Genomic DNA, 17009 nt, shown 5'->3' with positions numbered 1-17009 from the left:
CTTAAACCCTTCAAAGAGCTGTATGGTCTGTTTTAGCCTCATTTTATCTATATTTGTATCGGTATCAGCAGTTTTATATCAGGATCGGATCAGAGCTGAAAAAAGTGCATCGTCCCATTTCTAATCTAAACACTCAAAAAATAATCCCTTTTAACAAATAACCACAAATCATCCATTTCTGCCATTTAGGAGAAATCTGTTATTATCTTTCCTCCTGCAATGTTAAAATGTAATGTATTATATCACTTTCTATCTGTAGCAGTTGTGTATTTTTGGAAGTAACTGTAACTGAAACCATCACTGTTGTAATCTAGTTTGAGTTTGAGGTGGAATAAAGAATACGGAATTACCTCTGAACTGTTTGTGTTTTTCCTTTTATGATTGTTGTGCACTAAAGAGGATGACATCTCTATGCATGGAGCCATGAGTTCAGTGCTACTGATTAAAAACTCCACACTAGTAGGAGGAGAGAAGAGGTGAGTCAGCTCTGTCTTCCCACCTGCTGCTGCTGCTGTGGCTGTTGCTGCAGAAATTCTGCTTAGTCTAAGTACAGTAGGAATAATCAGTGGACTGAGATGACACAGATCATAGCCTTGCAAAAAAATCAACTTACTGCTGGATTTGAATCACTTTCCTTTAGTACAACAAGAAGCATGTGGTGCACAAATGTGCTGGAGCTCTCCCAGTACCACGACAGAGAAACATAAAGCTAGAACTCTAAACGTAAAGCTAGAGCTATCAGAATCAGAAGTGTTTAGGTCCCTCACATAAAGTAATAGCATGAACTGATATCAAAGACAGAAACAAGGTTCTGGCCTAAAAATTAAACATTAAATTGTTTGGATAATATCAAGGTCAGCAAAAAAAGGGCCTTTCGTTCACAATGCTTTTCACCTGCAAACCACTGGTAAAAATGTAATGTTACTTTGAGGGAAAAAATGGATCTGGGAAAAAACACAGAGCAGTAACTTGTGACAGGATAACAGCCAGACTGGAAACAAACACACACACAATATTACACACAGTAATATTGATTAAAGTCATGTTGTGTTTTGTAGGTACATCTGCTAGGATGCTAGGATAAGATTTGTATGTTTGTTAAAAATCTTACGTTTTTTTTTTGTTTGTTTGTTTAATGTCATTTAGACTAATTTAAGCAATGGAAAAAAGAAAGTGCAACACCTGTTCAGTATTTCATTTTGTTCAGTTTCAGCCCAATTTTTTTATTATTTCATTTTTGTCTATCTCAAAAATAAAATGATACAATACGATATGGCACACCCCTAGTTAAGGGTATCCATATACATCATAGGATAAATCAATAGTGTAATCATGACAGGCCTTTAGTTCACGATGCTGTTTACCTTCAAAACAATCAGAACTAGCAAACTGCTGTTAAAAGTGTAAAGCTACTATAAGGGAAAAAATGGCTCTGGGAAAAATCACAGAGCAACAACTTGAGTCTAGACATCGACGAGACTGGAAACAAACACACACAAAATTACACACAGTAATATTACCTAAAGTCATATTGTGTGTTGTTGGTATCTCTGCTAGGATGCTAGGATAACATTTTTAGTGTTCGTTAAATAGGTTTAACAAATTAATTTTTGCAGCCAAATAAAAATTATTATGGTCCGTCCCTTAAACAAAATGATATGATACGACATGGCACACCCCTAGTTAAGGGAATCAATATATATTGTACAGTATACAAATTGATAGTGTAATTATCATGACAGGCCTTTAGTTCACAGTGCCTTTTACCTTCAAAACACTCAGAACTGGCAAACCCCTGGTAAAAGCGTAGTTAATGTTACTGTGAGTGAAAAATGGCTCTGGGAAAAACACAGAGCAGCAACTAAAGTCATATTGTGTTTTGTTGGTACGTCTGCTAGGATAACATTTTCAATGTTTGTTAAATGTTTAAATGGTTGTTTTTTTTCCTTGAAAAGTAAGACAAAAATACCTTAGACTATTTAGTTTATGCAGTGGAAAAAAAGAAAATGCAAAAAAGTGGCAAACCTGTTGAGTAGTTCAGTATTTAATTTTATTTAGTTTTAGCCTTTTTTTTTTTTTTGGTCCATCCCAAAATTAAAATAATAAGATATGACATGGCACACCCCTAGTTGGGGGTATCCATAAACATTGTATGATAAATTTATAGTGTAATTATCATGACAGGCCTTTAGTTCATGGTGCTGTTCACCTTCAAAACACATAAAAGCAGAACAGCAACAGTCAGACTGGAAACACACACACAGTAATGCACACAGTAATATTGATTAAAGTCATATTGTGCCTTGCTGGTATGTCTACTAGGATGCTAGAATAACATTTTTAGTGTTTGTAAAATATTTTACATTATAAATATTTTTTTCTTTGTTAAGTGAGACAAAAATACATTTAGACTATTTAATTTAAGCAGTAGCAAAAAGAAAGTGCAAAAAGTAGTTGTTTAGTCCCAGCTGGCAAACAGCCAACCTTTAACCTTGAAATGGGGTTGAAATATGATATTAGTAATGTCTGTTGTTGTTACAACATTTTTGTTGTTGTTGAAACAACATTTAATGTTAAATGTTACGTGGTTGTGCAAACATTGCTTTATAATTTGGCACAAATTCTTCACCATACCTGCGGGTCTGTTGTGGTTTTGAGATCAGATGTTGAATCAGATTGGTATTGGTCTAACTTTCTTTATACTCAGATTTACTACAGTAATTATTACAGGTTTTTGGTAACACTCTGTTAACCATAGGATTTACAAGTTTTAGTGAGCTATGGTTTCATTGATTCAACGTTGACATGCCAGCTGGGGTACTTTATTTTTGTTTAGTTTCAGACAAAAAAAAAAAAATAATAATTTTGGTCCATCGCTAGTTGAGAGTATCCATATATATATCGTGCGATAAATCGATAGTGTAATTATCATGACAGGTCTTTAGTTCACGGTGCTGTTCGCCTTTAAAACACTCAGAGGTGGAGTGACTGGCCTTCAAAGCTAGCAAACCGCTGTTAAAAGCTGAAAGTTACTCTGAGGGAAAAATGGCTCTGGGGAAGAAACACAGAGCAGCAACTTGTGGCTGGATAACGGCCAGACTGGAAACAAACACACACTCCCACACACACACACTAAGGGTAAGTGTAGCAGCAGGGTGGGAGTGATTCCAGTCAGTCAGAGTGTGGTGAAGTGAGCTCGCGCGCACAAACAAACACACATTGTACACACATACAGTGTATATCCATATACTACAGTGAGCGTAAGCGGCTACTGGAGTCCCTCCCACAGCTGTTACACTTCTCTACAGTTTCAGCTACATGTGTTATAAACTTCTCCAGCTCCCCGCGGCTCTAGAGTTCATAAAAACACTCTTTTCCCGCTGTTCCCTGAGTGAGGAGAGAGAGGGAGACTTACTGCTTGGAGTCCGGGAACTGGTTGGAGGAGACCGGGCTGTTCAGAGAGAGCAGGAGAAGAAGGAGAGCAGCTGCGGGCAGTTTCAGCGCATCCATGTCTGAGAGCAGAGCCGCTATAATATCCCTCCTCACACCGGCGTCCAAAAACAGTCCAAAACAGTCCAGAAAACAGCCCAAAATCCTAAACCTGCCCGTCCTCCGCCATCACACATACAGAGGAGTTCAGAAAGCAGCGGGGGCGCCTCGTCTCTTCTGCTTCCTCTCCACAGTGAAGAGGAGCGACCCTCAGAGAGCTACAGGAGGGGCAGATGTTGCTGAAGTAAAGAAGGAGCTGCTGCCGCTGCCTTTCTCTGGCGCTGGCAGTGTGTGTGTGTGTGTGTGTGTGTGTCAGACTGGGCAGATCGCTTTCCAGAGGCCCCCCACCCCCATCTGCGCGCGATCATCACCATCACCACCACCACACTGCTCTCCATATAAGGCTCTCCGAGACCACACACCCTCCCCTCCCTCCCACAGCCTCCCCAGAGCTTCAAACGCTTTCAGCCAGTCTGATACTACCTCTCCAGCCGCCTGCTTTAAGCTTTATGATTCTAAATAAAGCCTCTATAAATGTTTGGGAGAGTTTCCAGAACAATAAAGTGCTGTTTTTTTTTTAAACTCCAATCAGAGGATCTAATCTTACTCCACTAACTCCAAGAACTGATTCTACTGCTCTGTAATGCTCTGTAATGCTCTATAATGAGGGTCAGGAGTGTTAGAATAAGGTTTGCATGCCTTAAAACAGCTGCTTCGTCAGTCAAACAGGTGACTAATGGCTTTTTACAGTCTGGGTAGTATTTTGTTTTTTGTTTTTGTTTTGTTTTTTAAATGTGGCCACAGTTCTAAAAAATAAAACAAAGTAGCTTCTAGGAATTGTAGTGTTCATTATGTTTCCGGGTTAACAGAGAAACTGAAAGCATAAGGAAGCATTAGTACTGTTTACAAACAAAGATTTTTTTTTCTTACATTGTAAATGAATACTGAAATTATCCAGACAATGAAGGAACACATAAGGAACCATGTAGTAAATGTAAAAGTGTTAAACAAAGCAAAAAGCATTTAGATGACTCTAATCTGGGGTGCTGTTAATGTGCTGTTTCTGAGACTGGTCACTCTGATGAACTTATCCTGTACAACAGAGGTAACTATTGCTCTTCCTTTCCCAGGCAGATCAGTGATTAGTGCCAATTCTATCATAGTGTTTTTGATGGTCTTTGTGACTGCAGAATGCAGAAGATACTTGGAGTAACTGACCTTCATTCCTTAAAGTATTTTTTATCTTTACTAAGCTAAATGAGTTTTTGCCATAATATGGATTAGAACATTGACCCTTTGGTCATGTTCACCTCCCACCCCTTACTTTACATTTCTTACCACCAAATTTTTATTCAACACTCTTTAACTGTGAACAATCTCTCAAAGTAGTGTTTAACATGAATTTATAGAATTAGATGTAAAATAACTGACTAAAATACAAATAGGCACTGAAAATCTATTACAAAATAAACATGTAATGTAAAAAATACATTGAAAACCAAAGACCAAACCCAACATGAAGTCATATACTCCCTGCTTAAATCAACAGACCTATGCAGGCTTAGTGGTCTACCAGGTTTATTCTCTCCAGGGTCCCCAAACACACGCTTCCCCTCTAGGTTTGTCATCTTCAGTATGATTTCCTCAATTAACTCCGGTAAAAGAGTTGGAAGCTGGACTTGATGTCATCCACACAAGATATACCGCATACCGTGTTGATCCTGGCGTCATCTTTATGATGTTTTCCACTCTCACTCTACTTTCTCTGTCCTGGGAGGGATGAAGACCAGAGCAAGCATCCACTCTTGGACTGGAATGTCTCCTCAGGTGCCTCTTCCTCTCCATCTGTTGACTGATCAGTCTCCTCAGTCTGGATAAAAATCTACGTTGTCTTCTACTTCCGAGACATCGTCCTCTATCTCAGGTTCAGTTTCATGTCCAAAAACCTGGACCAGAACCTCTTTGACAGATAACTGCTTGGTCAGTTGCCTACTCATTGCGCTCAGAGTAAAAGGAGTGGCAAACCTTAAGCTATGTATGTATATATATATACACCGACTTTACCTCTTCACAACACAACTGATGCTCTCAAACACATTAAGAGGCAAGAAATTTAAGTAATTAACTCTTGACAATTTCAGCATAGCTGTTAAGTCAAAGTCATTCCAGATGACTCTACCTCATAAAACTGACTGAGAAAATAATGAAAAACCACTAAATTTAAGGTGTGTTTAAAATGTTGACTGATACTGTATATTATAAGAGCATACAAAATAGTACAAAAATTAAGTTCCTTCAGGATTTTTTGGGGTTTATTTGGAGGAGCTTTACGGATCTTTCAGGAAAATTTGACAGTTTGAAGAACCCCTAAAAGTTCTTCAATTAATTTGTACTTGAATACTTAAAAGTTCAACAATTAGCTACACTAAAACACATTAAAGTGTATTAAATATAATATGAAAAAGTGGCATAATCAGTCATTATCTGCACCCTCCAATACTTCTCTCACATTTTACTGGTGCACACGACCCATGAACCGGCATGTCAGTGTAGTTACATGACATTTAAAATTGATAGAATTTTGATTAAAAGTTTGAATACAACTTTTTTCTATTCTCAGAAACAGAAATGTTTGTGAGGAAAAAAATTAATTGAAAAAAATCTTCGAAATTTATAACAAGTATTTTCATAGTGAAAATGTAAATGTGCATTCAATTTAAATAATCTTCGCAAAATACATTGGACTTGGATTATGGATTGAATTAGGGAATAAATTCAACTGTGAGATTACTCTCAAATTGTCATGTTTATGGTCTTCTAAATAAAAAAACTGGGAAACACATACACCTTTTATTAGAAAACCTGAAAAGTAAATGTCACAATGCACCCCACTGTAATTTTCTATGTTTCACAATAATAAGTGTTAAATTCAGTTTGAATATGAGTTTAATATTGGAGAATGTAGTGTGTCTGCAGTTGATTTCAGTGCTATGAAGGATGTGCTGTGCAGGCAGGGAAGACCTGTGAAGACGAGTAAGCCTCTCACCTTAGTTTCTATACCACCTGAGAAATCTGTGTTTACTAAGCAAATAAGCAGCCTGCTCTGTGCTCAGCAAATATGAGGATTGCAGTCAGAGCATATTAGTGTAGCTGTGTGTGTGTGTGTGTGTGTGTGTGTGTGGACTAGGTTAAAGAGGTGGATGGATTTAAATGTAGGCATGCACTCTGCACTGAGTGAGACTAAGAAAGCTTCTATATATAACATGATGTCAATGTTGCTTAACCTCAGCGACCCATACCTTTGCTTAGTGTGCTTTTTAATTTTGCCTAGCTATTAGTAGGGCCTAACTTGGTCTTTGTAAAGGAAGTTGTTTTTGTAAAAAACAATGTTCTCATATGAGGAACAATCATCAGTGCCATTTGGGATTAAAATGACCCTATTAGACCCAATTATGTATCTTTTTACAGTTAATAAGTAAATAAACTAGTTTTAAACATAAAATGGAAGAATTCTTACCTAGCCCATGTTTCTGTCTGGACTAGCTACAGAAATATTTGTTTGGGATTCCCGTCATCTTCTTTTCAGTCAACTGAGTGCAATGTTGTCATGTGTCCACTAGATTGTACTGACAGTGTCTTCATAAGATGATGCAGGGTCTCAAGAGTTTGAAATCTCCAAAATAGCAACTTTACAAAAACAAAAAAATCGTATTATCTTTGAATGTCTATTCCGTGACATTTTTAACCACAGCCATTGGTCCATTCTGACTAAAATTATGTTAAAAAGTGTACAATGGCAAAATGAAAATGTCTTTTTTGCTCAACAGATACAATATGAATATAGATTTTCTGCCTATGTTTTCAATAGCATATTTTCACTTTACACACCTGCAAAATGCTACACTCTCGTGCACAGCCAGCTAACATTTTTTGGCTACCATATTTTTCAAACTATAAGGTACACCGGATTATAAGGCGCACTACCAATGAACATCTATTTTCTGATCTATTTTTATATACAAGGCACACTGAATTATGAGGCGTATTATGCAGCACTATTAAGGAAAGGGGGTGTCGCTATGCTTTCCTTCTTATTCCTAAAAAAAAAAAACATTTTCTTTTAAAATCAAACGAGCACTGGATGTTAATCTACACAGATTTCTCTCCTGACAACTGTTGGGTGAGTAAAGTGCTTTTGTTTATTTACAGTAAGCTTAGATTTGGGTAGCCACAGTTAGCAGCTAATGTCACCCCACAGCATTAACCTGAGAAAAACAACTTTTTAGGAGATATGAACATGATGGCGAGCATATGGGCAAGACTTGACTGACAGTAATGACTAAGGAAACCTGCCAAGTCCTGTGTGATTCAGTAGCACATTAAACAGCTTAATGCGAGACAAAAAAGAAAACTACAACACAGTGTTGAATTCAGTCAGGTTTTTTTCTGAATGAGTGTAGTTGCCGGGGTAGGTGGGGCTTTAGGTGCCTGCTATCAAGGGATTCGCTGCTCTCAGACATCACCTAGCAACAATCCTACGGTGTCTCCTCAGAACAACTCCATACGCCCTTATGTCAGTCAGCAAACACAGCTTTGAGATAGCACAGAAGCAAAGAATAGGGGTGCAGTGTCATGGGAGGACAACCACACGCTGACTTGCTTTTCTTGAAAGAAACAGAGAAAAAAGTGTAGTAGTGCCTTTTTTCCTCAGAGTGACTAAGCCAGCATCTGCTCACAGTGGAACCGGTCAAATCTGTTACACCACATTATTACCTCATCCAAACTGGCAGCTGTGCAAAGTTCATTTTTAGTAGCATCAACACTGCAACATGTTTAGTCTGGTGGCATAGATTCCTCAAATTAGCTTGATCCTCATTGGGGAGGAAAGTGACCTACCCCATATATAGTGTCGTGAAAAATGCATTTGCCCCCTGCAGGTTTATGCTTTTTCCTCATAATTATACATTTCAGATTATCAAACAAACTTTAATATCGGACAAAGATAACCTGAGTAAATATAAAACGTTGTTTTTAAATTATACTTTTATTTGTTAAAGGAAAAAAAACTATGTGTGAAAAACTGCAATCAAGCTTACCGATAAATGGCAATAAGTCTTTCACATCTATGTGCAGAATGATTTAATTCGGCCACATTGTTGGGTTTTTGAGCAAGAACTGCCTGTTTATAATAATGCCACAGCATCTCAATCAGACTTTGACTAGGCCACTCCAAAACTTTCATTCAGTTTTTTTTAAGCCATTCACAGGTGGACTTTTTTGTGTGCTTTGGATCACTGTCTGGCAGCAGAACCCAGGTACATCTGAGCTTGAGGTCACAAACAGATGGCTTGACATTCTCCTTCAGGATTTTTTGGTGCACATCAGAATTCCTAGTTTTATTTATTACAGCAAGACTTTCAGGTCCTGAAGCAGCAAAGCAGCCCCAGACCAACACAATACCACCACCAATTTACATTCAGTATGATATACTTTTTCTGAAATTATGTTTCAGTTTTACACCAGATGTAAAGGGACAAACCCCTTCTAAAAAGTTCCACTTTTGTCCCATCAGTCCGAGTTTTGTTGGTAAATGTGAGATGGGCTGTTGTGTTCTTTTAGTTGAGCAGTGTGTTTTTTTTTTAACTCTCCCAAGGAGATAATTTTTGAACAGTCTCTTTCTTATTATTGATTCATTAACACTGACCTTAACTGAGGAAAGTGGGAGGGAAGACCCACCAGTTCTTTAAATGTTGTTCTGAGTTCTTTTGTGACTTCTTGGATGAGATGTTCATGGCCTTTTGTAATAATCTTGGTTAGCCAGTCACTCTTTGGTAGGTTCACCAGTGTTCCATTTTTTCTCTATTAGTGAATAAAAGCGTTTACTGTCCCAAAAGCTTTAGAAATTACTTTGTAACCTTTTCCAGACTGATAGATCTTAATGTCTGTGGTTTCTCATTTGGTTTTGAATTTCTTTAGATTGGGGCATAATGTGTTGCTTTTTGAGATCTTTTAGCTGCTTCATATTGTCAGACTATTTAACTATTTGGATGGTGTTCATATTGTTGTTACTCAGACAGTGTTCATGGGTCTGGTGGACTCGCTGAATTTTAATTTTTTAAATTCTGCTAAATTATGCAATTTTTTTGTCCACCCCTCCTTTTGTGGCATTATAACCCAGCATGATCTCTGGTTTTTGATGCTCCTTGCTGCAGATTCGCACATTTCTGTGCAGTGCACTCATAAGTACCAGGATAGGATACCAGGAAAGTGTTGGCTATGTACACAAACTTGGAAGAATTGACAGGCCTGTTCTTTATATTCAGCAGTTGGGAAAGAAGCGCTGGCTTGTTTTCTGTATGGTTCCTACCACGGTCAACTTTTTTTTTAGGAGCTCCTGTCTCAGCTTGTGCGATGTCCAAAAGTTTTGCATGTGAGTCATGTCAAGGACAACTCTCATTCCTTGATTTTTCTCAGGGACTCCATCTGGCTAAAATGTACACCTGTAAATGGAATAGGTCCATCTTCATTCCATTTTTCTGTAAAAACAGGCCTTCCCTCTAAATAAATGCAACTGCCACCCGCCAACCCTAGTCGCATTCTTATCACATTGGGCAGCTATGCATGGTGGCTCATTTTTTTGGGCAAAAGAGCGTTAAATTTCTGAAAGGTATTCATTGAATTCTACAACAATATTACAACCTTGTACAGGAACGACAGGGGCAGAAACAAAACACACACAAACTACACACCCAGACAGGAGGAGAACAGAGGGAAGGTACACACCTTTATTAGCCCAGTAGGCTAATAAAGTCCAGTAGTCCAGTAGACCCAAACATCCTGTATGTAATATAAATGTGTAGGGGGTGTACAGTGTGTGTTCATCAAAAATGTGTTCTGATATATGTTCTTCACAGAAAATGACCCAAAGCCAATAAGTTTGAGTTAGAAATAATATTTAATTGTATAATTTTTCCTTTGATAAAAAATGTAAACGGGTCCCACAGACCCAAACACCACAAAAGGGTTAAATATTTTCTTGATTCTACAGGTCTGGTAGTGCTTAGGGGAAGTGATCTCAGCTTTCCAAAAATTTTAAATAATCACAGTTAATTTATGGGGGTGGAGGGTGATGGGGCGAACACTTTTTTACAAAGAGCTATTTTGATTTGGATAGTTTTTTCCTTTTAATAAACAAATCGTCATTTAAAAGGTGTTCAATATTAGAATTTCCGATATTAAAAATGTAAGTATGACAAAAATGCAAAAACAAAAGAAATCTGTAAGGGGCAAAAAAAATTATGTCACTGTATATACTGTAACTCTGTACACACAGGGACAGATCTTCAGACCCACTCACATCTGATTGTCTTTCCATTTCTTAAAAATGTCTTTAAATAATCTGCTAATCTTAAAGTTTTACATATTTCTGGCACTTACACACGTTTAATATTTAATCAGTCTCCTTAATAATTAAATGACCAAGTCTAATTTTTGTCTCATTTGTTTAATTTTGTTTTATAAAATTGAGTAGGTAATATACACATTTGTAAAGATTCACACACATTCAAACATCTCTATAGAGTTAGCCAATTCATTACTAAGATTCAGTGTGTTAATAATACTGTACTTCTGCAGCACAAAATGAGTGGATACAAAGAAAAACAAGAGGATGACCCACACTGTTGATACTACCCACTCCTTCTTTATAGCCATTTCATTCTGGCATCTCGTTACCAGTAACAATAATAGTTGTGTAAATGTGGAACATTGAAGCTCTTAAAGATGCTCCAGCTCACTAAAATACATTTGCAGGGCAAAGAGCAATTTAAATTTGATTAAAATTATTTCTTGATGATTTGGGGTGAAAATTCTCCCCAGGCATTGTACTTATGAAATGAAAAGTCTAGACTATTAAGCTAGAAAAATCTGTAGTGTTTCTGACTAAGCGTGGAAGCCTTAATGGCTTCTTTTTACACTAGGCATTGATTTATAAAAGTAACAAAGGAGAGACCTTGAAGTACAGTGCCCTCCAAAAGTGTTGGAACAGTGAGGACAATCCTATTGTTTCTGCTTATTATTTTAGTTTGACAATAAAAGATGAACATGAAACAAACATTCAACATTTTAGCTTTTATTTCTAGGTATTTCCATCTGGATCTGATACATAGTTAAAAAAATAGCACCTTCTGTCTGAACCCACCCATTTTTCTTGTGAGCAAAAGAAAAAAAACAATAAACAGCACTAAATATCTACACTTAGTTTCAGATTTAGGTTTTATCGCTGCAGACTGTGCTTTTATAGTTAGAGGTGTGACCAACATGAAAACCAGAGAGCTGTCTATGGGTGAAAAACAAGCAAATGTGAAGCTGAGAGAAGAGGGAAATCAATCAAAGCTATTGTGCAATTATTGGCCTTAGCCAGAACAATTGTTTCGAATGTCCTAAAGAAGAAAGTCGTCACTGGTGTACTAAGTAACAGATGTTGAACAGATAGACCAAAAAAAAATCACAGCAGTTAGTAACAGAAACATTGTGCATGCTGTGAAAAAAACATAGTAAAACAACTGTTAATGACATCAACAACAACCTCCAGAGGCCAGGAGTGAAAATATCACAAGCTACTGTTTGCAGAAGACTTCATGAACAAAAGTACAGAGGTTTCAGCAGAAGATAAAAAACAACTATTAAGAAGGGGAATAGGAAGACCAGGCTTGTCTTTGCCAAGAAGCAAAGAGACAAGCCTATGAAGTGATTATGAACTGATGAGACAAAGATGAACCTTTACCAACGTAATGGAAAGGCCAGTGTTTGGAGAAAGAAAGGATCTGCTCATGATCTCAAACATACCAGCTCATCTGTGAAACACAGTGGAGGTAGTGTCATACCTTGGGCTTGCATGGCTTCTTCCGGGATGAGCTCATTGATCTTCATTGATGTTTAATAAACTCAGAAGTCTACAGAATCATTTTGTCTCTCAGTTTAAAGAAAGATGCAACCAAACTGATATGGAGATCCTTCATCATGCAACAAGATAATGACCCAAAACCCACTGCCTGAAAAAAACTCACAGATGGTTAGTGATGTCAGTGGATCACAGACATGATGCAGTTACTGCATGCGAAGTATTTGAACCTAAATATTAAGTCTTTCTCACTTTACTCTATTTTAAGTTGATCTGTTTCAATACTTTTGCTCACAATATAAATGGATGGGTTTAGACAGAAGGTGCTATCTTGTGAACTGTGTATCAGATCCAGATGTAAAGCTTAAATGTTGATTGTTTGTCTCATAATAATCTCTTTATGTCAAACTCAAATGTTTTCAGTCTACAGCACAAATAATGGCATTGGTCTCATTATTCCAATACCTTTTGAGGGGACTGTACACAGCTTTAGGAAAGGCGCAGAACAAATGTTGAAAATAGTTTTTGTACAGTTTTTTTTTTTTTCTTGTTGGGGTGGTTTGGGTATGGTTCCAATCCTACAATGATTCCCTGTTAAGTTTAATTGTCATTTTGGGTGGTTAAAAAACATTTCTTTTTTTTTGAGGACCAAATGAATACTATTTTGATAATGACCCAATTATGGAAATTCCTGTGTGTTTTTTTATTCGAGACACAGCTCAAATATGATCAAATATGATACAATGTCAACTTAATTTGACCTTCAATTTGCACACTATCTGTTTAGTCCCGCATCATTTACATGCAGTTCATTGTGAAGGTAAACATATTCAAATGTAGAGGATAAAACAGCAAGCTGCATTACTCATGGACTAATATTAAAGCCAACTTAAAAATGACAAAACTCACAATTACCGAACCATGCAGAGCAGAACATGTTTTCTGTTATACAATTATTCTTGTGTTCTTGTAACACCTTGCAAATCTGCAGGGTTGCAAATTAAAGATAAAAAAAAAATCACTGGAAAAAAAAAAAAAACTGGTGGCTTTTTCCCACATGGCCTGCCAAATGAAATTTATTCATTAATTCTCCCAGAGAAATTGTTTCCAGGGCAACTAAGGACTTTTACATTTTAACTGGGACATGAGCTGCTGAGATCTTCTCACAGTGCCAGGAAAGCCTGTGTGCGTTACGATGCTGTGCAAAGTACTGTACAATGAGGCCTGTATATGTGTGCCCCAGCCAAGTGGGGGAGATACCAATTAAAAGCACCTTATCATAGTAAATGATGGTGCTGGTTCTGGAATAAAAATAACTGTTAGTCAGAGATACAGCAGTAGGGGCCTCTGCTCTGTGCAGTTTCTTATTTTAACTGCCGATTCAGAGAATAAAATAACTAAACATTATCTGATGACTAGAGTCAGATGTTTTGAGTACAACATTCAGATTCAGTCAGAGCAGTGTGCTTCACGGGCAGGTCAAAACCCTACAGACCTTACAGGACACTCCTAAAGATTTGGGTATTTTTGTCAGTGCTAGAGTTATTCATTCTTTTTTTTTACAGTGATAACATGAAGAGAAATGCAAATTTTAGATGCTAAACTATTTTATTGAATATAGTATATATTCAGTACAGGCCCGTTGCAACAAGGCAAGCAAACCAATCAATTTTCCAGGGGCCCCCACACTACGACTGATTATGAATTGAATGCAATGACAATCTGTGTGAGCGCCCCTTTAAATTCTGTGAAGATCAATGCAGGAAAGTACAACAAGACTGTTACTGGAATCCCCCTCAAGAGGTTTGTGATTCCTGCAGCTAGCAAAATATGAAACATCAGCGATCATGAAGCAGAGTTATTATTTGGGGGTGGAAGGGTTGGAGTTAGAGGGTGGTGTCAAATTTGCTTTGGGCCCCCAACAGTGTTGTGCGTGAACACGTTCATTGAACACTCTAATTTTTTCGTGAACGTTGAACTGAATGCAACACATTTTTTAATAAAGAACTTGAACGTGAGTTAGTTCACAGTATCTGTCATGAACGGCAGACATCCCTGTAAATGAACGTTGGCTAGAGAGCGCGGAAGACGAGGGCGAGAGAGAGAGAGAGAGAGAGAGAGAGAGAGAGAGAGAAACCGACAATGAGAGCGTGGAGCGTGAGGGCGAGAGAGAGAGAAAGAGAAAGAGAGAGACAGACCAACGACGAGAGCGTGGAGCGCGAGGAAGAGAGAGAGATACAGAGAGAGAGAGAGAAATACAGAGAGAGAGAGAGAGATACAGAGAGAGAGAGAGAAATACAGAGAGAGAGAGAGAGACCAATGACGGGAGTGAGAGAAAGCACTGCAATTAAAAAAAATGGCTAGTGGAAGTGATGGCACGGAGACAGACACCTATTCTCCTTATGAACATTTTCATCACCTGGTAAGAAACCCACAATTGCAGTGTCATGAGCAAATGTCTACAATGAGCAGTTTCAAAGAGCGTATAGTGATTTCTAGCTTGTAGTGTGAAAAAAGTATTTATTTGAATATATCAGGAAAAAAGCAAAATTAACTGAACTTTGAACTATTTCAGAATTAAAATTGTGAACTTTGAACGTGAACTGTTTACTTTGAGCATGTATGAACTGAACTTGAACTAGTTCAGAAAAGCTGTGAACTGGCACAACACTGGCCCCCAAAGGCTTTCAAATGGGTCCTGTGCACATTTCATAATTTGTCTTTTCACAAAAAGACAATTATTACCCATTCTGTAGATTACACTTTTAAAGTGATTAAATTAAATTTGTGGTTTAAAAAAGGTAAATCAAAGCATTTTATAATGTTCTATAATTTAGCAAGCAATAAGATACAATAGAAGTGTATTTGGCACAGCATTTTTTTAGTACTTAAATTAGATTTATATATATATATATATATATATAAAGACAGTTCATTTAGATTTTTTTAAATTCTTTGTATTTTTCAATTGCAGGGGTTCTTAACCCTTTTTCGCAGTGTAGGTTTATGTTTCAAAATACAGTACCAGTCAAAGGTTTGGACACACCTCTTCTCTTTCAATATGTTTGTCTCTTTTTATGATTTGTTACATTGTAAATTTAATATTGTAGACTATATTAAAGCTATACAGAAACACATGCATAATTATTTTGTAAACAAAAAGTGCTAAACAATGGAGAATACTCTTGGTATTTTCTTAGTATCTTCATGAGGTACAGTCATCTGAAATAGATTTCTCAGCATCTTAAATGAGTTTCTAGAGGTACTGAACAATAGTCGCTGCTTTTCCTTCTAATTTAATAAAATAAATAAAGAAGTAAAGAAAAACATTAAATGAGAAGCTCAGTCCAAACAATAGGGGCAAATAATGATCAGCCATCAGAAGAGTGTAAGTAACTTTATTTTATGCTTTTTAATAACAATAGTATTGCATATCTTATTAAGCTTCTGTAATGACTCGCACTTTCAAGTTCAGTTCAGAGTCTTTTATTGTCATTGCATTTCATCTGAAATTATGTCTCTGCAGGGGCGTGTAACAACATGGCACAAGAAAAAGATAAAATACAGACTATATAAACTGAAAACATGTGAATATAAATGTGCAAACATAAAACTAGGACAATATACAATGAATACAACAGCAGCCCTGACACAGAACTCATTACTGAATGTGAGATGGTGAGGAGAAGGTGCTGAGGTAAACGTTTCTAAAGTCAGCTTAAAACATCTGTAAACCCAGTGGTTACTGAGGTACAGCAGTTACTGAAAGCTGACTTTCTCATAAAAGTCTTGTTTGAAGGAAATTCTAAGTGAGCACAGCAAAAACATCCTATCCTAATGGATCAAAGGGTAGAATAAAAGTCATTGTCTCACAGCAAACTGAAGATGAAATGCTGTAAAGGGAGGTCACACACACACATTCACAATATCGCATAACAGAACCGAAGTCTTCACATATTTATGATCTGTTTTTTTTTTTTTTTTTTATCCTAACCTGAATCTGTCTGCCGTGCTAAAGGAGCACTACTCAAGATTCTGTGCTTTAAAACACCTTAAATGCGTAGCATGCATTGAGTAGTGTAAAAACCTTACTCAGATGGAACAGCTGAAGATAAAAACAGGATCTTACCTAGACTGGACACTTGTGGTATTACTGGGTCTGCTCCCAACAAAAAATATGTGTGTCCCTTATAATATAATGGTGGAGCTCCAACATTTCATTTTACATTCAAAGAAGATAAAGGATGATCACATACTTTTTGTTCTGACAGAGCTGCATGATGACATTACCTGTAAAACCACATATTTCCTCAACTGAATCTAAATATTGGTTATAATATGACTTTATATAATGTTGAATTCATATTTATTCTGGTCAATTTGGATGCTAAAGTATTTTTTACTTTGTAATGTTGATGTAATTCCTTCTAACAACACTTAAAATATGTTTTGGCACAGATAATACCAAGCAATGTGAAATTATATTTTTCTGGTGTGATTTTGTTCCGATCTTTCTCTAAACGTATCATTACGCAGCAGATATTTGCTTTTGGAAATTTAATCATAAACAGCAGCAGATTTTAGATTTTGGACATTTCATTTTAAACAGAAGCTGATT

At 36.9% G+C, this 17009-nt stretch overlaps 1 protein-coding gene across 1 annotated transcript in view; it reads right to left on the bottom strand.

The window, feature by feature from the left end:
• Window positions 1–3851, bottom strand: part of cacna2d1a (calcium channel, voltage-dependent, alpha 2/delta subunit 1a) — a 177651-nt gene extending 173800 nt beyond the window's left edge. Inside the window, exon 1 of the mRNA XM_049474268.1 lies at window positions 3416–3851. Coding sequence (XP_049330225.1) covers window positions 3416–3510 — 95 coding nt within the window. The 5' untranslated portion in view covers window positions 3511–3851. The remainder of the gene's footprint in view (window positions 1–3415) is intronic.
• Between the last annotated feature and the right edge of the window lie 13158 nt (window positions 3852–17009).

This window comes from Astyanax mexicanus, chromosome 2 (assembly GCF_023375975.1).
Source record: "Astyanax mexicanus isolate ESR-SI-001 chromosome 2, AstMex3_surface, whole genome shotgun sequence".
NCBI lineage: Eukaryota > Metazoa > Chordata > Actinopteri > Characiformes > Acestrorhamphidae > Astyanax > Astyanax mexicanus.
Note: the sequence above shows the minus strand (reverse complement) of the source record. Positions and strands in the feature narration are given on the sequence as shown.